This window comes from Symsagittifera roscoffensis, chromosome 5 (genome assembly GCF_963678635.1).
Source record: "Symsagittifera roscoffensis chromosome 5, txSymRosc1.1, whole genome shotgun sequence".
Taxonomy (NCBI): Eukaryota; Metazoa; Xenacoelomorpha; order Acoela; family Convolutidae; genus Symsagittifera; species Symsagittifera roscoffensis.
This window is the reverse complement of record NC_087066.1, coordinates 42471225-42495519: the sequence shown is the minus strand read 5'-3', so window position 1 is coordinate 42495519 and position 24295 is coordinate 42471225. Positions and strand designations below refer to the sequence as shown.

The window sequence follows — 24295 nt, the reverse complement described above, 5'->3', positions numbered from 1 at the left end:
TCTATATTTTGATCGTTCTCATTTTGAGCGAATATTAAAGTCACTATAGAAGTGAAAAATATATTGTAAGAGGCGGCTAACATAATTTTTCCGAAATGAAGAGTTCGGCCGGTTAGTTTTTGTATGTGTGAAACTTTTATTACAAATTTAAGAGCGTCGAGTATAAACTTGATGAAAAGGAAAGAGGCGAATATTATTCCGCATCTTTCTAATTAGTACTGTATTGTACCAAAAATACGAGTGTACTCGTTATTCCAAAAATCAGACGAGATAAGATAGTATAAGTATATGTTTTGCGTAGATCACTATTGGCTACTCGAGTCCGGATAGAAGTGTTTTCTCGCATTAAGAAAAGTTTGAGTTACTTTTTGTAAAATACCCTTCATTCAGAGTGATCAGTAACCATGCTCCAAAAATTGTGCATCTCTGCATAAGTGTAAATAGAAGCATCATGACTAGATGCAAGAGAGTGTTTTACTTGCCGTTTAATTTCTTTCGGCTTAAAAAGATCTGGAACTCTTACTCTAGTAATAGAGGGTGTGAGTTCGATCCAAGAGTTATCGTTATCAACATCTAGTTGATAAAGATCTAAATGCTTATCGGAGCAGTCTTGTTGATCTGCCGATTTAAAGTTTGTCGAGTGATCGGGTCGACGAAATGAATTTTTTCGCGATACATAAATGGTATCCGATTATAGGATGCATCCATTAATTGTAATGGAGAATAACATTTTGGGCAGTGGTAGAGCCAGGCAACATTGCCATTGATCTCTAAAAACATAGACCATTTTCGGGTAAAAATATAGCCGGCTAAACGCGGGCTTTCGATAGAGAGCATTAAAGAGCTGAGAATCATGGAGCGTTCTAACTCCCATTGATTCGTTAAAAGTGCCTTTTCGGCAGTTCAAAGCATATAAAAGCTTCGAAAAAGAATATAATCTAGTTCGTTCCTAGATGAGCTTCGTAGTCTATTTGTCCCGGTGCAAAGGGATAATTTTCATTTTTGCGTATTTCACATAAGTCAAATTTGGTTCCGAATGAATAATTCCTGTAATAGCACTCGGGTTTATTTGTAAACCGGTATCCATATTAAAACCGTTTTGGTATGCTATGAACAATGATTTGTATCGGGTCGGGTAGACTATTTTTGGGTGTCCACATAAAAATTGTGGTTTATTTAGGATTTTTAGCATAAATTGTTGAGTGTCTCTACCTCCCGTATGGTGGTTGGTTATTTTAGTAAAAGAATCTTTTACAAAATAAAAATTCTCTTCATTTCGAATCATTTTTGCTGCGAATTTATTGAGAACCGAAAAAATGCAGTTTTCGGGCTCGTTCTAAGTATAAGCAAAAGGGTCCAGTGGTGTTGTTTTACATCCATTTTCATAGATAGGGCAAGGCAACGGAATATATTGCCAGTTATTAACGGTGCCATCTTTTAGATTGAAAGTTAAGGAAATATTTTGAATGTACGATTCGAAAGTATCCAAATGGATCCAAGAGCGATCGCTGCATTCGTTGTGGTATTTGCCATCAACTTTGCCTCTATTTGTATTTGTGACAATTTTTTCGTCGAAGCGAAAGGGAATATTTTTGAGTAACCTAAGTTAACATATCCCTGTTGCTTACAAGTATCAGTGGGAAATGTGTATAGCAGTTGTGATTATATTTTGGCTAGCGCTTGAATCGAAAAAATCACAAAACCTCCGGAGTCGTGTAGAGATTGTTCTCTTGATTAAAAGCGAAAATTTGTTGGGGAAAATTAAGAGAGTGTATATAGCTAACAAAAAATTTTTCAGTTTTAGACGGCAGCGGAAAATTAAAATTATACTTACTTTCAGCAAATCATCGATTATTTGGTCCGTTGATTGATCAAGGTCCATTATTTCACCTTCTTCGAGATCGGTGATTTTTGAAACTGTTTTTGAAAATTATTGATTTTTGCAATTGCTGAGAAGTATCAATCGGCAGGGAAAGATTTTAGAGGTTGGGTCATTTTTGAAAGAATGATTCTGGTCTTATTTTTGCTGGTTATTATAGATCAGATTCTGATAAAACTTATTTGTTTAAGACAGGTTTTAGCAAAGCCGGCTGTTTAGTTATAATTGATATACTATACTGTGCCGTGTTTGTTTTTACTGGCACGTGTCTACGGCCGTTGGGAGGGGTTTAATTTGCAAGTCAAGACGGTAGTGATGAGCATGTTTGCTTATATTTTAACCATGTGTTTGAGTTTGCAAATAACCAAATGTTCTCACCATTTGGTCAGAGATTAGTACTTTAGTAGAAGCTTTCGTCTTGATTTTATTGACTTCTAACTAATTTAAAAAATGGCTAAAAAAGATGATTCAGATAACTGGCTCAAGTATCCAGAAAAAATAGAGCCTCTGAAAAATATTCCGCTTTGGGATATAAGTAATGAGAAAAAGGAGGAGATAAATTTTTTTGAACTTCTGTATAAATCAGATCTCCTTATTTCACGGGTAGAGTATTTGCTATTCACGAACGACAGTTATTTGTTCGAGGTTTCGCTTTTGCGGGAAGCCGAATGGTGGTCAGCCCAAACAATAAAATTCAATTTGGATAGGAATGCTGATATCATGTCCAATTGTTGGGAGGAAACTGACCAACTGTCCAGCGATTCAATAGAGTTGATGGGCCTGCTCCTTGGCGAGGATAAGAGTATATTTGATCATTTGATTACAATTTCAATACTAGAGTTATATTTTAGACATAAAGGTTTTTGTTTCGTTTAGAAACTAATTTTTTTTACTGCTATTTAGGTTCTATAGAAGCATGTTCACGGAGAAGGGACGAGAAAAGCTAAATATGCTAAAAAGAAATACAATGGCTTGGTGGCAACGAGATCCGGTATTGCAGATAGTAGCCAAAAGCAAGCAATCAAAACAAGGAAGCGACAAAATGACTCCAGAATTATTGTGTGCTAAGAAAATTATACATAAAATAGCAAATAATTTTGAGTCGAAGTTGCCTTGGGGCGAAACTTAAAGAAAAAAATAATTTTATTTTTCTATTATCTATTTGTCGTTTTACTTTTATCCAAATCTGGATATAAGACTAGATGGAATTGGACTTCCGAATTTTTTTGTTGGACGTTTGGTTCTTTTTGGCCTTTCTGAGCTGACTTCAGTTTTTTTCAGCAAAATCAGTCTTTTTGGATTGATTAAAATCGTCGATTTGTCGAATTGTTAGATGATTATAAAAACCATTGGACATTGGATTAGTTGAATATTCAGTTACCAATTTTGGCATTGTGTTTTTTTTGAGAAGTATTCAACAATATGATTGCGGTGTACTTTTTCATCTGAGGTTGCATCGTTTTCTATTTTATAGTTGACATCTGTTACTTGTTCCAGTACAGTATATGGGTAAGATCTTAAATTAAGCAGCATTTGGTACCTTAAAAGCGGTTTAGATCTTTTTTCAAGCAATACTTTACCGCCAATTTTGATTGGTTTACCTAGCTTATGTTGACTTCGAAAATCATGCGCTTGATTAGCGATGCGGCGGCAATGTATATAAGTATTGCTGTAAATTGTTTTAAAAAGATTCTCTCTTTTGGAATTTCTGAGGATATTCGGTTTTGCAGTAATTTTTATCGAATTTTTCATTTTTTAACACTTTCTTCACTATGAATGTGAGGTGAAAGGCCGGTGCAATATTCTGATATGCATCGTTTATCATTATGACGAAATAACCCTAGTTTTAGCCTTATTCGAATTTGTGGTTTAATGCCAAATACGATTTTTTATGGCGTATAAACAGTACTTGAATTGACGGCGGTGTTATGAGCAAAGGCCCAGCATCATTTATCAAATGCCTGAAATATTGAGCTAAATGTTTATTTTGGAACTCAACTTTGCCGTTTGTCCATGGTGCGTATGTAGTTCTCGGTCTAAGTGTAATACCTAATTCACATGAACAATGAACGAAATCATTGCTTATAAAAGCACTTCCATTATCATGAATGATTTGTTGTGGAAAGCCAAATGATGTGATATATTTTTCAAGAAGATTGATTGTTTCCTCTGAATTGGCGTGTTTGCAAGGATATACTTGTATATATCGAGAAAATGCGTCTTCAACAACTGAAAAATAGTTTTTGCCGTTACTCATTAGTCTGAGTGGACCTTTGTGGTCAATTTGAATTGTTTTCATTGGCGTTGTTTCAAATTGACGCCATTGCTTCATTTCAGGAGCTTCAATTAAATCTTTTCTTTTTGGCTTGTTTTTTTTTGACAATCAAGACAATCATGAAGAAACATTTTTACCTATTTATATAGTCTGGCCAATAGAAGTATCTTTTAATACTTTCTAATGTATTTGATTCTCCGTGATGACCACTTAATGGATGACTATGGGCTAGCTTGAAACTGTTGAGAAATAATGATAGGGGCAAACATGTTTTTGGGGTTTGAGAACAATCATCGTTATATTCATGAATACACAATAATTCAATTTGATTTTCGATGATTAGGAGATCAAACTGTCAAAGATAAGCTCTTATAGTTTGATCTTGAGCTCGATGAGGTTTGGTCTCTGGTTTTGTACCTCTTTCGACCCATTTTTTGACAGATTCAATTACTGGATCTTTTAATTTTTCTTGGACAATTGTTTCTACATCAAGAGCAGCAGTTTTTGCAAAATCCGTCAATTTAATGATTAAATCTAGTGAAACATTTTTTTCTTTTTCTGAGTGCAAGCTAATTGGTTCAATTAGCTTTGATGTTTTGGTTCTATTTTCAAAATCTTGTTCAAACTCGTCAATTAAATTGTGTACGACATTGCCCTCGCAAAGTTCTATCCACTCTTGGTTATCAAGTTCCTCATCCAGAGCGGAAATTTCTTCAGGTGTTTCCTCGCAAATATTTTGGGTTGACAATTTTTTTGTTTGGTTGATTTGTTTGCCAAATTTAAAAAAATCTGTTGTGTTCTGGATTGCATTGCAAGATTCTTCATAGTAATCTGGTGCTTCTTCAATGCTGAAATCACCTTTTTAACTTATGTCTATAAGTTTCCTTTGTCCACCATGTAATTGAGCAATGATTGGATAGCAATCGTTGTGTGTTGTATTTTTGTCTTCTTTGTGAAGCACTGAATAATTAATTTGTTCTCCGGTGTCTAGAAGAAACTTTTTTTCATTTGGAATTGTTTTATGTTCAATTTGATATTTTTTAATATCAGCGATTAAAACATTTCTGCTTAAAAGGTCAGAAAAAGCTAAGTTTGTGCCTGGTGGCTAGATAATTTGTAGATTATGAAGCTTGGTCAGCACAACTTGATTTTCAAAAAAAATCGGTATGAAAGTTGTCCTTTTCTGGACCACAAGAACAAAATTGGTCTATGGTCACAATATAGATATATGTGGAATGGTGAACCTATAACATAGAATTCATATGTTCGAAGAGCAGATATAATACCACACAGTTCACGATGCTGTGGTGACATTTTTTGTTTGGCTTTATCGAAAACTCTGGAGTTTGCGGATACAATTCTCTTTCCATCTGGAAAGGCTTGGATTAAAATACATCCAGTTCCCCCATTCGAAGAGTCGTCGTGAATAAGAAATGGATAATCAGTGTTTGGGGTTGCATTGGCAATATCATGGCAAAATCTATTTTTCAATTTCTAAAAAACGGCTTCATGACATGGTAGCCATTGAAATTTGTTTTCGGTGTTTGCAAGCTCGAATAGATTTTTTGCATCTACATGAAAGTTAATTATTTAAGTACTATAAACTCCCATTACTCCGAGAACACCTCGTACTTCGGTTTTAAATTCGAGTGATTTTAAGTTTTTTATATCATCTATGCGAGAAGCTATAGGAGAAAGACCTTCTTTCGATACCACGTGACCAAAAAACTTCATTTTTCGTAAGCAAAAAAAATGTTTTTTTTTTCGGGAGCTGCTTTAAGGTTCGCTTTACGAAGCAAAAAGTGGTATTTTCTAATAGTATCAAACATTTCGTTTTTATTTTTACTCTGTAGAAGAGTATCGTCAATATAAGTTATTACCTTTTTTGTTTTTATAAGCGGACTTAAAGCGTATCTCATTAGTTTACTAAAGAAGTTTGGAAGTGGTTTTAAACCATAAAAACCGTCTTGATAAGTATATTGTCGTCCTCCGACAATAAAACTAGTACGTTTTTGAGCTTCTTCGGTGAGAGGCACTTGGTGATGAGCGCAGGATAAATCACTGCTTGTAAAATACGAGCCATTTATCCGAGTCATCAACACCTGTAATGGTTCAAGTGGCCAGCTACAACTACTAGTATCGCTTATTGAATTTAGGTAGCGAGCATCTAATAGTAGTTTTACGTAGTCCTTTTTAGGAATTTTTACAACAGGATTTACGGACCAGGAGTTCAAATCATCATTTTCATTTAACTCTCGTATTATACCAGCTTGTATTAGTTCGTCCCTTAACTTGTCAAGATTGTCTCGTAAATGGATGGGTATTTTGCTTGGTCGTTTCTTTTGAACGTAGCATTTTGATAAGAGGTATATGGAACTTGTGTTTCGTTTTTCTAATATCGTATTTATGATGAGAATATACATCAATGTCTTGTATGATGATTTGGAGTAGATCGACAAACACGTCGTCCGATAGATCACTTTGTGTAAAATCAAATTCGGAAAGGAATTGAATAGTGCTATCAATTTTCTGCTGATTGGATGCATAAAGTTCCTCTGATTTAAATGTTTCGCTCACAATAAAGTTGATCAGTTGATCGTTTTGTTCTTCGTTCCTATTTTTTGGGAACTGGTCTCGAACGAGTGGTCTGCAAAGATTCTTTGCATCAGCCGAGAAATCGGTTGCTAGTTTGCCTTCGCTGTTACAGGCCTGAACTATATCAGAACCGATTTGTTCAAATATTTCGGATACACTTTCTGTATCAAATACTTCTAGTGCAGGCATGCTATTGATTTCCCAACCAGGTACAAAAACATAAATTGTGATTCCAGAGAATCTAAACACATCGACGATGATTTTAGAAACTTTTTTCCAATCCATTTTGTCTAGATCAGAAGCAATTTTTGGCATTGCAATACAACGAATATTATTAGCAATTGCATGATGTTTCATTTCATTTAGTGCATAGTGAATGCTTTGATAGGTAGGTTTTTGAAAATTTCTTTCCTTGGTGATCAGATTATAAATTATCTGTCCGGAACTGGAATCTCGATAAACGATGATTTCGTTCACGTTGCTGTTGTTATAGCTACAAAAATCTCTCATTTTTGTATATCGTCGACAGACCATTTCGGCAAAGTCTTGGGTCATGGCTCTATCAGCAGAAATGCATTGGGCAATTGGCATGTTTGATTCAACTATAGGTTGTTGTTGGAAATCGATGAATTTTATACAAGAATCATAGACTCGGCTTGTACATTCTAGTGTGGTGTTTACGAGTGTGTTTAACATGAAACAACTGTCAAATTCTGAACTTTCGTTTGGAAAAGTTGCTGTAAATTCATCGCAATCTTGGATTGCATATACTTTTTCTTCTCCTTGTATATCTGTTACTGCATATCCGAGTACGCCTTTATTCTTGGTTAGTGGATGGTCTTGTTGATTTTCAACTAAAATCGGGAGTTTGTATTCAGTTTGAACACAAATGGTATTAATGAAAATTAATCCAGTTTTACACGTGTCTTTGTGCGTAAGAAACGTAGTTCCTTTTTCAAAATATGTTTCGGCTGTATGTTTATACATGTGAGGAGCGGTGTGAGATATATAGGGGAACTTTAAGTCGGATTGTTTCTATTTTAGAAACATTCGGATATTCTTTATCATTGTTTATTAAGCCATATGAGATGACACTATCTTCGGATTTTAGTTCCACTGCAGGGATACAAAATAAAGGGCTTTAAGAAACAAATGACAAAGTCGATTCCTAATAGATTAACAGTGCATTCGTCTGTTATCCCTACTTTGTGGTTTGTAGGATACTTTCCGTCGATATCAAAGCATGAATCGATTGATGTATGGCCAAGCATAGAGATATCAGATCCGTTGTAAGTTTTGGCTTTACTTTGGGATTTAAAAAGAGTCATTTTTTGTCCAATTTTGTTTAATTCTCGATAAATTGGTTCATTTATGATGCTACAGGTTGATCCTGGGTTGACCATAAACTCAATTTCCAGTCCACTATTTTTATTTGTGTCTCCGGTGGCGAAATGATACAGATTGAGATAGATCCTTGCTTTTGTATTGCTATCTTCGGTGACTTGACTTCGGTGACTCGGCTTCGATGACTTTATTAGTTTAAAGGAAACATATCTGTCAGTGCATCACAGTAGTTAGTTTCTTCTTCTACTCAATGGGTATTTTCAATTTGATTTTGATTCATTCTGAACCCTGGTGTTCTTGATCTATCAGAATCACGACTATTTGTTCGGTTATATCCCTTTTGGTCATTTTGTCGACCTCTAGGATCACTGCTGGATTGACTATTGTCTTGGTCATAATGCTGTTTTGCAGCTTGTTCATTATCTCTGAAAGTTTTTTGTTTTGGGTATTTTTTGTCATGACTCATTTCGCCTGGGATTGGAATATTGTACGATGGCTGTTGATTATTTCTTGGATAACCGTTTTTTTTATAGTTATTACGGTAACGAATACCATATTTACTATGATTCTGGAAATTTGGAGTATTTCCAAAATTTCCCGATTGACCGCTTTGATTTGCAAAGTTGTTGTTTCTTGACTGATCGTTTTGATTGTAATTTCTTTGATTTGGGTTACCTTTATAGTCGGTCTCAAATGACACTTTTCTATCATTTTTTATTGTTAGTTCTTTGCGAAATTTATTTACTTCGTCCTGGAATTGTTTCTTAGAGCATCTAGAGATAGAATGATCGTTCATCCTACAATAATCACAAAAACGTGTTTTATTTGGTATGCCTTTTACATCCGGATCTCGGTGGCGAAAGGAATGTTGTTCATTTATGGCACTAACCTCTTGATTTTTAATCAATTTGGTTAACACTTTTATTTGCGTCTCCAGTGATGTCATTTTATCTGTCGATGTTTTGTTTGCAGGGTCAGTGGCGACGATGAAAGTTAAATCTTTTGTAATTATATGATTTTTAAACGTTTCCCATCCTGCGTTAGGATTCTCTATCATATATTCATGAGCTTTCTTAGTAAGGTTTTAGAAGTTTAACTGAGAAATCTATATACTTTTGAGTTCTTTGTCTCGTTTGTATATTTTTTTCCAAAGTCTGTGCAACGGCATCAGCATGAAAAGTAGTATCAATGCTTTCAGGCCAACCTTTGTCGACTGAGGTTTTAATCCTATGGAAGTAGTTTTTTATTAATTCGCCCTCTTGTCGAGTGGCATTTTCAGCATCAATTCGATGCTTAAATCGATCTCTACCATCAGTGAATCTTTTTAGGAAAAGCTTTTTTAGTTCAGCCCAAGTGGTAGCATTAGTTATTTCATCAGTACACCATTCAAGAGCTGTTTCTGTTCATAAAGATCCGAGCAAACTTTTTTGTCTGTGATCACAGTTAGGCTGAGCGCCAGCGTCTGTGGGTGGTTGCCCTAGTGAGAATACATTTTTATTCTCAACTGAATTCCAAAAGGCTTTTGCGTTTAGGTCTGAATCATTTCCCGAGAATGATACAAAAGACCAGTTAGGATGGGCGATTGGGTGATCGGCCATCTTACTTTTTTCAAGTTAAGATATCCAATTTGATCTTAAAAGTTTTGAAGTTTTGATAATTTTGAAATTTGATAATTTCAACTTTAGTAAAATTAGAAAATTTGAAATTTTGATAATTTCAACTTTTGAATTTTTGATATTTTCAACTTTTTGAAGTTTGATAATTTCAACTTTTGAAATTTTCAATTTTTTGAAATTTTGATAATTTCAAATTTTGAAATTTTGATAATTCCAAATTTTTGAAATTTGATGATTTCAACTTTTTGAAATTTTGATAAGCTCAGTTTTTTGAGATTTTGAACATTTTAATTGAGTGAATTTTTGAAACTTGTGTGCTTCACTGGTCGCACCAATTATTCCAAACTAACTTGACTTAACTTATTGCGATCGACCAAATCGCAGCTAGTTAGAACAAGGGGTCTTTCTGAATGTTGCTAAGACTTTTCTATTCTTATTCAACAGACAAAGTTTCTTTCACTCGTAAATAAGTTTATTATTTCAAGTATAGAGGACACACATCAACTGTATATCAAAGGAAATGGGGTATAGATTGATGGTTATAGTGATAGTTATCGAGATAGAGATTTGAGAAAGTTATGATTAGGATGGTTGTGAGTATGTTTTGGTATATTTTTGCTTGGCTTGTCTACCGTAGATTTTCATATTTTCAACATTCCATCTGTTGGTTAAACCAATCAGAAAGAGACAACATATGCTGGAATGTTTCCTTGTGGTGATAATTTATCAACCGAGCAAACACATAACTTCAAGCTATCATATGGTAAAAGTTTAAGAATTTTGTTTCTGATTTCAATTCAGAACATATGGTAAAAGTTTAAGAATTGTGTTTCTGATTTCAATACAGAACACCTGACAATTTTGTATTTAATTCCTGTTAGAGTACGGCCTGCATGTCCGTAACACTGAAGTATCTAGCCTGGAATTTTTCTGTGCCTGTCATTTTGAAATTATTGTTGAAATTTTTGTGAAATTATTGTGAAATCTGTTAACTGAAACGTAGCTTTGAGTAAGCGTACTTCAGGTCCAGTTTGGAGAACCATAGCTCTTCCTTGTCTGAAATCAAAGTCTCTTGCGCGTTACAGCTCATCCTTCTGTCTGTGTTTGGCCTTTGGTTTTAACTCTAGTTCATTGACAAGTTCAAGAGTGTCGAATCTAGAGCGAGTTGAATATAAATAATTGAAACGAATTTATTGTCCGGGACTTTATCCAGTTTTGTTATGTGACTTTTGATTTGAAGACATTGTTAACTTCATCTTGCAAATTGATAGGGATTCGACTACTTTATTATGCATGGCTGTCAATATTCAGTACAATTTCTATTGGATCGAGAAGTTAGTTACCAATCCGAACCAGGTGAACAACCACTTTTTTCGGGTCTAACTTCAATTCTAGACCACGCTCTTCTAAGTCTATTTCCAACATCTTACCAAAATCGCTAATCCCGTGAGTTTAAAATCTTGTGTCATCTGAAGCTCTAGTCTTCTAAAATTGTCGCGTCTCAGAATCGTCTTTAGTCCGTTGTCGATCACTTGTTTTTACGAATTCTTCACAAGCCACGCCGCGGATTTAAGGTCTGTAGTCAATGTATCTAAAACTTGTTTGACTCCGTGGTTAGACGTTTTCGCTGTTGGAGTATTTTGATCCGGGTCGCGAAAAGGTTTGTTGCATGTTTCCACAACAATAAAACCATTCACGTGGGAATAATATTGTCGGAACTTTCGTATCCATTATCCACAACTAATATAAAATCCAAGGCACCAATTTCATTTCTAATCTCTTGCCCTTAAATTCACTTATCTGTTGTAGCGCCTAATTCATCTTGATCCGACTCATTGGGTTTTATGCAACCGAACTTGTCTTCAGAAGACAGATTCGTGTACATTTGTAGATCCGCAATTGCTCTGTCGTATTCAACATTACAAGATAACTTGTCCATATCCGAACCTTAATTCCTAATTTGAATTAGGTTAACTCGACCTCTGTTTTCTTTTGTAACAGCTCATTCTCCACCGTGTTTCTTGTTTGGCTCATGTGGAAAAAATGATTATTTTCCCCAAAATTGCTAGAGTTTATCCGAAATTGCAATAAAATAAGCATTTTAGACTTAAATGTTTATAATTTAATGAGCACTTTGTTTCTTAGATTGACTTATTGCAAAGATTGTTCTGAGTGGTAACCCTATTCAATTGTTTTGTGGTTTTTCGTTAGAGGGTTGATATTAATCTCAGTGTTAGGAGAATAGCTTGAAAAACTGGTAGATATCAATTTTTTGTCAATTCGGTGAAAAAAATACATCATTCTAAAATTTCGATTCTTATTTGAATAGCTGATTTCAGATGTTTGCGCAGAGGCGGATATAGAAGGAGGGAGGGGGTTTCGACTCCCTGGTCACCCATTGGTTTTATTTTATAACATCGAGCACTATCGAACAGCCCTAAAGTTTATCTTAAGGTGCTGTTGCGCCAAAACACAACCAACATGAAGAAGCGCGCGCCGAAAATTGCTTTTTTTTTCATCAAAACTTTCAAAAACCTCATTATTTGCCTGCTTTTTTTTCACAAACTTGCCTGCATTGTAGAACTAATTTGTTAAATTTGAATCTTTATAATTTTTAAAAGAGCGTCTTTTAAAAATTTATTTGGGTGTCCAAGAAAATTAGAAAAATCCCAAATCCGCCCCTGCGTCTGTTTTTAATCCAGTTTCTCTCTCGCTCTCTCTCTCTCTCTCTCTCTCTCTCTTTCTATCCTTTTCTGGCCTCTGTGTTGGTAGCTGAATTGGCTGTGGCAGCAGCTGCTGTGAGGTACTTGTGCCAGAGCAGTTCCACCACAGCCGTGAAGAAAGACAGACCGGCACCCATGCCCAGAATATAAAAGACGCCTGCCACGTTTTTGATCGCAATGCCCTCCGCCTCTTTACCACTGCCAATTGAGTCATCGTCTGAAATGGAATTAGTCACATCCAGCTTTTCCGGAGGTAAATCAAACAGTCGAAGTATAAGCCAGCCGAAAAGTTACATCATATTAATGAGATTTGCATAACTTTCGTAGCTGTAACATAATTATAACCAGGGGGTGGATCTAGGATTTTCTCGAGGGGGGGGCGGATTTTCAAATAAATTTCGAAAATTTTGTCGACCTTTTTTGTAGGTCGACAAAATTGATTTTCTGAGCGCTTCTAAATCACTATAAAAACCCCATTTTGACCAAATTTTCTGCGCCACAGGCAAAATTAAAAAAAACAGGCCAAAAAAAAGAAGATTTCAGGCAATTTTTGAAAAAATTTGACCAAAAAATGCCTTTTTTTGGCGCGCGCTCCCCTCTAAAAATTAATATATATATATATTGGCGCCAAAGGCGTCTTTAAAAATTTTTTAGAGTCCGTCACCAAAAGCGATATCTCAAAAAAGTACGAAGGGGGACCCTTTGGGTCGGCAGGGGGTCAAATTCCTGAAGAACAATCCGCCCCTGATTATAGCTATTATCACTATTATATAACACTAACCTGTTTTCGGCTGGTTGATACTTCTACTTGTTTATATACCACCTGGTTTTCCACATGGTCTTAAGGAAGAGGACAACAGTTTTAGTGACTCGCCATTATGAACTGAAAGGCTCATATTCCCTATTGAACAAAAGGTTTTAAAATCTCCGTAAAGAAACCGGAAACAATTTCAAAATTTAAATGCTCGAAATAAATGACAGCAGTAGCGGATTAAGGGGTCCCCCCTTTGTACTATTGTGAGATATCGCTTTTTGGCTGACTGACCCTAAAATTTTTCTAAAGACGCTTTAGGCGCCAATATATACTAATTTTGAGGGGCGAGCGCGCGCCGAAAAATCGCGATTTTTTGGTCAATATTTTCCAAAAAGTGCCAAAAAAGGCCTTTCTTGGCCTGTTTTTTTTTTTAAAATTTGCCTGCGATGCAAAAAAATTTGGTCAAAATGGGTTTTTTTTAGTGATTTGGGAGGGCTCAGAAAATCGGACTAATAATAAATTTGGTCGAACTAAAAAAATTTAAGGTCGACATAATTTTCAATTTTTTTCTGAAAATCCGCCCCCCTCGAGAAAATCCTAGATCCTAGAGAAAATAAATAGAGATAAAAAATGAGGTGCCGAGTAAGGCGGTCATCGAGGTAAGGCGTTCATCATTCATTTTAAGACCGTCCGATTGTTAGTCCAGAATGTGGGAAATAATACAAAAGAACTATCCTTAAATATCTTTCGATATATTTTCAGCAAATCGCAGAAACCAAAACTATTAGTATAGCGAGTAACCAGGTTTTGCAGTCAAAGTTAAGATAAAACTGGAAAAAATAAGGTGAGTTTGGTTTTGAGAACTGAAAACTATTCCTGTTTTGAAGAGTTGGGGGAAAGGGGGAAGTATTGTTTTCACCTGAGCAGGTGGTCTCTCCTTCGAACCACTTCTGTTTGATCTTGTCCAGCTCCCCCGACTCCTGTAGTCTCAAAATGCTCATCGTGATCGTCTCCAGAAATGCAGTGCCCTTAGGTACGGCGAACGCGTAGTTCTTCCTATTGAACGGCTTCCCGACTGTTGTTAGGTGTTGACAGTGCAGTTTGCGCTGGTACTGCAACACCGGGTCGTCCCACAAGAACGCGTAATTTCCTGCCAGGAAAAATCCAACTCAAAAGACCATAGATTAAATTATTTATTACTACTTTTAATACAATTAATAATTTATTTGAAAAACGAATATAAAAGTTTGATACTATTTTCAAAAACCGTTTGAGATAAGTGGTTTGACGTCTTTGATATGCAAGGTTTTTGTTGCTGCGGACATTATGAACCTTTTAAACGTCATCAGTCGCATTTAAGTTTAAAGTATCAATTTTATCATTTTTTGACAGAAGCTTAATATGATTTTTCTTGTTTGTTTTCTATGTTAAAATTTTCCAAGAAATATTAGACAAGCAGAAACTTGTGAATTTTGGCAATTCGTATTACCTGAGTTTAACATAAAATGGCTCTTTTTTCTCTCCCGCTTTATTTTTATTACTCCCACTGGCAAATTCTTTTTCTTAGAACTTGGTCTCACAATTTCCGATTGTTGTTCAAATTGGCAAAAGGAATTTTTAGGTTTTTCCAAGCATGTTGGATATTCGTAAGAACCCTGTAAAATTACTAGTGCTACACCATAAAATAGGTTTCCATACAAAGCGCGGTGGTAGTGACTTAAATAGAACTAATTAAAATAAAGGCACTTATAGGGTATGAGGATGATAACTAGTGAATAATCTGGGAAAAGGGGTCATTCCCGTCACCTTCGAGTACTCTGTTGAACCCCTCGACCTCGTCCTTGACCATGGGGGAGGGTTCAGCAGAGTCCATGTAGTTCCAGATCTTCTCATACAGGGAGTCCACACTCGCCTGGCTGCGGAAGAACTCGGCCAGACTGCTGGGACTCACCTGAGGTCACAAAGAGACAATGAATCCGTCATTTCCACGAATCTCCAAGTTGGGATGCAAAATGATTTTAATAGGATAATTAGATCAGCGGGAACTGGGGAAAACAACGGGTAATTAAATTTAACAAATACAAGTTGAGGTCTGTGATTTGTTCTAGCATTTTATCATCCCCAAGCTGAGTTCGTTTTTTAAACTTTTAGTGAGAATTTTGTATGTTCTGCTCAAAGTGTTCTTTTTGCCATGGCTAATACCAATAAATAAGAAACAAAAATAATTGGAAATTGGAGCTTATGGTTTTTATTGCTATATAGGTAACTTCGAACAGAGTAACCACCGACGCTTGGTAGCCCAGGTCGAGGTCCGCGACTTAAGTCGCGACCCAAAACGGTCGTGCTGAATGGATGGCGCGACCAACACTTCGCTGTCGCACAGAAGTCATTGAGACGCGCTAAGTCACAACTTGATGAAACAGGTAGGGCGACCATTCGTAAGAGGCGACAATTCGTAAGAGTCGACAATTCGGAACAGGGGCAATTCCTAACAGGTGACAACTCTTTACAAGACATTGGCAAGTAGAATACACTTTCTCCTCCGCTGCGCTCACATCCGGCACGAGAGGAATATTGCGCATGAATCAGTATTCTCCGCTTAATCTACTTTTCCGAATGATCGCTTATTACGAACTGTAGCTTCAGACGAATTGTCGCCTGTTACGAATTGTCGCCTGTTACGAATTGTCGCCTGTTACGAATTGTCGCCTGTTACGAATTGTCGCCTGTTACGAATTGTCGCCTGTTACGAATTGTCGCCTGATACGAATTGTCGCCTGTTACGAATTGTCGCCTGTTACGAATTGTCGCCTGTTACGAATTGTCGCCTGATACGAATTGTCGCCTGTTACGAATTGCCGCCTGATACGAATTGCCGCCTGATACGAATTGTCGCCTGATACGAATTGTCGCCTGATACGAATTGTCGCCTGTTACGAATTGTCGCCTGATACGAATTGTCGCCTGTTACGAATTGCCGCCTGATACGAATTGCCGCCTGATACGAATTGTCGCCTGATACGAATTGTCGCCTGATACGAATTGTCGCCTGTTACGAATTGTCGCCTGTTACGAATTGTCGCCTGTTACGAATTGTCGCCTGTTACGAATTGTCGCCAGTTACGAATTGTCGCCTGTTACGAATTGTCGCCTGTTACGAATTTTCGCCTGTTACGAACTGTCGCCTGATACGAATTGTCGCCTGATACGAATTGTCGCCTGATACGAATTCTCGCCTGATACGAATTGTCGCCTGATACGAATTGTCGCCTGATACGAATTGTCGCCTGTTACGAATTGTCGCCTGTTACGAATTGTCGCCTGTTACGAATTGTCGCCTGTTACGAATTGTCGCCAGTTACGAATTGTCGCCTGTTACGAATTGTCGCCTGTTACGAATTTTCGCCTGTTACGAACTGTCGCCTGATACGAATTGTCGCCTGTTACGAATTGTCGCCTGATACGAATTGTCGCCTGTTACGAATTGTCGCCTGTTACGAATTGTCGCCTGTTACAAATTGTCGCCTGTTAAGAATTGTCCCCAGTTACGAATTGTCGTTTGTTACGAATTTTCGCCTGTTACGAACTGTCGCCTGATACGAATTGTCGCCTGATACGAATTGTCGCCTGTTACGAATTGTCGCCTGTTACGAATTGTCGCCTGTTACGAATTGTCGCCTGTTACGAATTGCCGCCTGATACGAATTGCCGCCTGATACGAATTGTCGCCTGATACGAATTGTCGCCTGATACGAATTGTCGCCTGTTACGAATTGTCGCCTGTTACGAATTGTCGCCTGATACGAATTGTCGCCTGTTACGAATTGTCGCCTGTTACGAATTGTCGCCTGTTACGAATTGTCGCCTGATACGAATTGTCGCCTGTTACGAATTGCCGCCTGATACGAATTGCCGCCTGATACGAATTGTCGCCTGATACGAATTGTCGCCTGATACGAATTGTCGCCTGTTACGAATTGTCGCCTGATACGAATTGTCGCCTGTTACGAATTGCCGCCTGATACGAATTGCCGCCTGATACGAATTGTCGCCTGATACGAATTGTCGCCTGATACGAATTGTCGCCTGTTACGAATTGTCGCCTGTTACGAATTGTCGCCTGTTACGAATTGTCGCCTGTTACGAATTGTCGCCAGTTACGAATTGTCGCCTGTTACGAATTGTCGCCTGTTACGAATTTTCGCCTGTTACGAACTGTCGCCTGATACGAATTGTCGCCTGATACGAATTGTCGCCTGATACGAATTCTCGCCTGACACGAATTGTCGCCTGTTACGAATTGTCGCCTGTTACGAATTGTCGCCTGATACGAATTGTCGCCTGATACGAATTGTCGCCTGTTACGAATTGTCGCCTGATACGAATTGTCGCCTGTTACGAATTGTCGCCTGTTACGAATTGTCGCCTGTTACAAATTGTCGCCTGTTAAGAATTGTCCCCAGTTACGAATTGTCGTTTGTTACGAGATGTCGCCTGTTACGAATTTTCGCCTGTTACGAGTTAATGCCTTACGGATGAAACCATGTACTCACAGTCCCATAGGGTACTTTGGTCTGCTCTGCCAAGTCCTCCAGACTCTCAATTGGGGTCTCCATTCTGGTCACTGTCAGGAACGCGGCCAGATTGGCTGTGTAGGTGGCGATGATGATGAGTGTGAAGAACCACCAGAATGTTCCCAGAATACGACCAGAGATGGAGAGCGGTGTGGCATCCCCACCCTAAAAATATACTACAAAACTACAAACATCTCGTATCGTATTCAATTTCAGACAATTCAGCCGAGGACAATTCAGTCAATTTTAAATTCAGACAGTAAAGCAAACTAAATTCTCATTTATATTCTCATTATATATATATACTTTATGGTAATTTAGCGATCGAAAACTGTCACCTCCAAAACTGCATAAAAGATATGCTGAAATATAACGAGAGAATACAAAGCAAAAAAGAACTTATACTTGCTTTTGAAATATAAATAAATATTACATTAAAATTGACGAAAGAAAGATGCTTGTTTTTGGGAGATGTTCTTAAGACTTTATGACATCACTAGCTACTGCTCGGAAGTACCAAAGTGAGCTGCTCGGAACATTCTATTTTGTATAACTTGCAATAAACTCTCGAAAAACAAGTGCTGGTAGTATTATTTGGCTATTTTTCAGCAAATTAAAAAAAAACAGTCTCAAAAGATTTCTGCAAAACAAAAATGATGTAAGGCAACTTAAATCAGCAATATAGCTATTAAATCATTAGCAACTGGTTGAGAGATGGTGCTTGCCTGTTGCATGAGTGATGCTAGGGCGAACCACATGGAGTTGTTGAAGCTGAACTCGTCTGTGCCGAGTATGTTGAATCGTGAGAAGGGGGAGAGACGAGAGAGAACGAACAGCATCAGACCCACCCCGAAAGTGGCCACAGATATACAGATCCACACCTACAAAGAAGGCAAATTCTTGTTCACATTTATTGCTTCCTTGTTCCCCCGTTTAATAATCATCTATCCATTTGTTGCGAGTTGTACCGAAACTATTAGTATCAAAATAGATTGTCAATTATCAACACTTTAGTCCTGACAACTGATCTTAAATCAATTAGGGTTAAATGGAAAAAAATGAGCAGTAAGATTGATGGGGGGGGGGGGGGGAGAGAAGGTGTAAAAACAAATAGCTCTTTGTATATCTGAAATAACAGACCTGCACTGTGAGTGGTTCGAGGAATCCAAAGATGCTGGTCGTCTTTTTCGGCCGAGGGATCAGAATTGACACTCCGTAGTCCATATATGAAGCTAAGAAAAACAAAAGGTGTCAAAAGGGATATCATTGCTGGTGACCTTTTAACCTTTGAGTTTACATTTAACTATGCTTGCGTTTATTATTTAATACCTGCCAACAGCGCAACGGCTTTTGGAATAGCTGACGTTGGTCATTAATCTTTTTGAACGCAACCAATTCTGTTAACTTAACCAATTCTTAATTCAATCTTTTACTCTGTCTATTACCTTAGCGTAAACTTACCTCTTTGTATTTTAATTTAGTCTTGGACAAAAGTCTACTACTCGATAGAAGCGATCTTAACCTATCACGTCTTAAACTAGTCTTAGTTTAAGTTAGCCTGTTTCATCCTAACCCACCGTCCTAACATAACTTTTTACCATGGCGCAGTCGATTGCGTCGATCCTACGAGGCCTAGAGTTTTTCTGGAACAACGCATCAAGTGAAAATCAACATGATTGGGAAAACGGTCAGAAAAGTTGAAATTAACTATTATTGGTAAAAAATCTGTGGGTATCGAAGACGTAATCAACCCTCCGATAAGGTTCGAACTAACATATCCGATCGCAGAAACAGCGGAACCTTCCGATGACCAACCCCATCGGGCCGAAAAAGATGTACGTCACCGATTAGCGCTTCAAGCCTACAATGCAAAGGTGAGAAGGAGAAAAGCAGAAGACAACGCGAAATTTAACGGACTTCAAATCGGCGATATCGACAAGAAGTTGAGATCCCAACTATACCTGGCACTTGGAAGAGAAGGGCACAAATGTTTTTCACACAAAAACCCTGGGAAAAAAATACTGGACATTGATTTCGAAGAACTTTGGGAGCTACTTAAAACTACATTCACGGTATCTACAAACTTAACCCAAGAAAGATATAAATTTTTCGGCCGAAGACAGAAAAATCATGAGTTACTAGAAAAGTTCCACGAAACATTTTCGGAATTGGCAAACTGGGCGAACTCGAGGCGGAACTAGTTAGAGATATTTTTATCACAAATATGCGAAAAGTTGAGATTCAAAAGAAAGTATGCATCGAGTTGTTGACCCCAGAAAACGTGTTCGAATCAGGCAGACAATTTGACCAGGACTTAGACACACCACTTCAATCTGAGTTCAAATTGTATATATCAGGCCGATTTCCCGACCTCAAAAATAGAACCGGTAGATCAAAAAATTTTACCGTTAACACCTATTTTAACGAATCCATAAAGCCGATACAGGTAAAAGGGAAATGTATACTGATTCATCTACTTTCTAAGTTGAAATTATGTATCGATCATTTACTTAGAGATGGTCACATTGAAAAATTGTCCAGATGTTCGGAATATTGTTTTATCTCCCCTATCGTTATCACAGCTAAAAGGGGTGGATCAATCAAACTGGCGTTAAATTCAAAACTACTGAACAAACAGATATTTCGTAACAGATATCAAATGCTCAATCTATTTGAATTAATCCACAATGTTGCGGTAAAAATTAGCGGACATGACGAAAACAAAATTTGGTTCTCATCTATTGACTTAAAATATGCATACAGTCAGATACCATTATCCGGAAAAGCAAGTAACCAGTGCAATTTTATTATCGTGGGGGAGATGTCAAAGGCTCATGTCGTTTTAAAACTGGACTTTACGGACTATGCGATATGCCTAATGAATTTCAACGTATCATGGACCGTATGACAGAAAAGCTACTTAAGACACATTGTTATCTAGACGATATCTTAATTGCTACCGTGGGCAGCGTAGAAGAACATCGTAAATTAGTTATAAACGTTTCAAAAACGTTGGATGACGAAAGATTAGCCATAAAATGGGAAAAGTGTACGTTTTGACGCACAATATAGAATGGCTAGGATTCAAAATTGACGCGAAAGGAACGACTCCATTAATACACAAATCAGACGCAATCAGAAGTTCGAAAGAACCATGTTGCATTGAAGACGTAAGATCGCAAATGGGATCAATTAACCAATTTAATCAATTCATCCCAAATTTAGCATCACTATCAGCACCGTTTAGAGAGCTTATGCAGAAGAATAAACAATCTAACTGGTCCGCGGAGTCGAGGCGTTCGAAAAAATCATGAAAGAATTATTTAATACAGTGACAAACCACCACTTCGATGTAAATTTAAATACAAGAGTTCTGTGCGATGAATCACAATTAGGACTAGGCGCATCCGTCGAGCAAGACCATGGGAGAACTTGGAAGACGGCAGCGTTTGCGAGTAGATTTCTTAATATAGCCGAACTAAAATACAGCACGAATGAACTTGAATTGTTGGGCTTAGTTTGGGCACCACATCATTTTAAGAACTATTTATTGGGGAAACAGTTCTCTTTTTAACCGACCACAAAGCCTTAATTGGAGCGTTAAAAGATGATAAATGCACAAAAATGGCTCAATCTCACCTCACCCGTTGGGCGGAAAAACTCCCTCCATTGGAATTTACCGTTGAACATCTCCCGGGTAAGGTAATGGGATTTGTTTACTACCTTTCTAGAAACCCATCGGGTGAACCCGTACCAGTATCGCTCGACGACGAAAAATTTGTCATCGCCCCGGTATATAAAATCAGTACGCTCCTAGGTTTTGAACATCTGATGCCTAGATATTCTTGGCCGCAAATGAAGAACAAATTTTCACAAATTTTTAAAAGCAATTGAAGAAGACAGAAAACAGGACATCACACAACTGGGAATCTATTATAAACCGTACATCAACAACCTGCACGTCAATAGAGGATGCCTTTAAATCGACGATAGACTAGTCCTACCAGCATGTATGAGGTCGACAGTGCTACATAGATTACACGAAGCTTACCCACGCCAGTTCGCGATGAAAAGTATGGCAACTCTCTTCATCTGGTAGCCTAAAATCTATCGAGAAATACAAGTCCACGGAGAAAATTGCATCGAGTGTGTGAAAGCAGGTAAAAACTTGAAGCCTCTGGCAAAATATGATAAACTAAGAAAACTCCCAACGGTCGTGGTACCAAATCAAGAAATGGAATTGGACTTTGCCGGTCCGCTACCGTTAACGTGGGAAACAAAAATATATATACTGGTATGCGTTGATCGATTTTCAAAATTCCCATCTGTAAAAATAACATCCAGCACATCGACTAAATGAATTATAAACTTTCTCAGAAAATACATAGCTTTACACGGAATACCTAGAACGATTAGAACGGACCAAGGGTCCGGCTTTATCTCTAAGGAAATCCGAGAATTTTGTTAAGAACAAAATATCAACGTAATATTCAGCGCAGTGGGTGACCATAGAGCTAAAGGTCTGGTCGAGCAACTAATTAGAACAATTAAACAACAACTTTTGGTCATGGCACAAGAAAATCCGAAACCCTCGTTAGAAATCGCATTACTAAAGATCATAAAATGCTTAAGAACGGTAACGCAACAATCACTAAATTGCTCTCCTTTTGAGGCATACTTTGGTAGGTCACCAAATACGATTTGGTATAAATTAGTCAAACTGGCGTCGTCAAGGAACTAGATTGGAATAAAACATTGTCATGCATAGATGAAGGACAAAAACTAATGTGCCGGGACAGAAGACATGACTGGAATACCCCTGATGACTTTGAACACGGATACCTGGACGAAGACTCATTTTCATCGGACGATATATCTAACGCAGTTAGATATGTACCCACTAGCTCTGGTTTCCCGGTCAAGGTCCTTTCTCGCGCTGAGAAAAGAGAAGCTCTAGGCTTAGAAAGTTCCGTTCTGAGTAACCCGTCGGGTAAGATTTTTATTTAAAGAAAAGTACAAGATAGAAAGAAGAAAGAACCATTCTAAAAAGAACTTAAGGAGGAAATAGTAAGTGAATCAGATCATACAATTACGCTCAAAAATGGTAAAATAATACGTGAGACTGATTTAGCTATGAAAAGACAATCTGCTCCGAAGAAGATTAGCCCTCGAAAGAAAAACCAATTAGTGAAATTTTATGTCACCAAAAGACTCAAGAAGACCTCAAAACCACCGAGAAATGTTGGATTTAAGAGTTCAAAGTCGAAACAGAAGAAAAGAAATTTACAAGCGAAATTCGAAGTCTTAGACATTGCAAGACGGAACGCCGCAATGAACAGTTCAAGAGAAACACTTCTGAGAGAGGAGGAGGAGGAGAAAAAAAACGCTTAAGGTACCCCAGTGGTCTTGAAAGCATGCCTGAGGCAAGCCTGCCGGGACAACCCACCTGCCTGCGAAACAACACACCAGAACGAAAAACGATGAACCCACCTGCCAAAATACTATCTGACGACCAGTCCAGCGATTTAATTCTATTGAAAGATCTAAAACCACAAACTTTTATGAACCCTGAAAAACGACAAGATAATCTAACACAAGAACAAATGGAAATCAAACAAAAAATGCCTAGAAAAGATGAAACCGACTTAGAAAAGGAGAGAGAAGTTTACCATTCACTGATTGACTTAGACTCAGCAGAGAACAATCAAGACCAAAACACAAACCCACCACTTATCCATTTAGACAGCTATGAGGAAGGCGACATAAGCAATGCAGAAACAACCAATACAAGACAAAATCCAGAAGTAAAAAGTCAACTAACTTTTCAGAACACGGAGCTGGTCACAAAGATGAATAAAGGAGAACAGACAAAGGACGTAACCACTATTAAGAACCTCACCAAATTAACGGGTGCGGCTGACCGGAAGGCCTTTTCGCCAATGAAATTATCGCCTAGAAAACTGTCAGACACATATTCTCGTCACAACACCAGACCAATTCGGACCAGACAACCTCCAATGTTACTCGTAGAGAGAATATTCACTAGCTTGGTAGAAACCGCGGACGACAGGCCAGGAGAACATAAGTCGACCCGAGTCTCGACCCCACCATATACTGCTTCGACAGAAGCAATCACCATGGAACTTGAAAGCCACCAGATGGACATTGTAGATTTAACCTCTCCGTCAACTTCTTCGTCACGACACCCGATCATAGTCAATCTCTCTGAAAGTGGATCTGAACAAACAGGCAACGTAAAGCCATCAATATCGCTTTCCCCAATCGGCTCCCCCAAGAAAGTACAATTTAGATCGGATGTACATAAATCTGAATTTTACCCATCGGGCCTACCCTCCGAACCGGCAGACGCTATATTGACACCAATTGTGTTTAATCCCGATTGGCTTAATACCAATTCTATTATCTCCGCGATGGAACTATTGAGCCGACCTATGACGCTTGACGAGGTTAGGAGATGGACGGTTAACCAAAATTCAAGTCGTGATGCCGCTTAGACTTCACACAATCTGGATCT

General features: G+C 37.8%; 1 protein-coding gene across 2 annotated transcripts in view; it reads right to left on the bottom strand.

Annotated features, from left to right (window-relative positions):
• Positions 1 to 12346: 12346 nt before the first annotated feature.
• The window catches only part of LOC134845618 (glutamate receptor ionotropic, delta-2-like), a 72511-nt gene continuing 60562 nt past the window's right edge, over positions 12347 to 24295 (bottom strand). For both annotated transcript variants that reach the window (XM_063862605.1, XM_063862604.1), the window contains 6 exons: positions 18901 to 18992; positions 18486 to 18641; positions 17740 to 17925; positions 14993 to 15137; positions 14106 to 14336; positions 12347 to 12649 (listed from right to left, as the gene is read on the bottom strand). In XM_063862605.1, the coding sequence (XP_063718675.1) occupies positions 12453 to 12649; positions 14106 to 14336; positions 14993 to 15137; positions 17740 to 17925; positions 18486 to 18641; positions 18901 to 18992 (1007 nt within the window). In that variant the 3' untranslated portion in view covers positions 12347 to 12452. The remainder of the gene's footprint in view (positions 12650 to 14105; positions 14337 to 14992; positions 15138 to 17739; positions 17926 to 18485; positions 18642 to 18900; positions 18993 to 24295) is intronic.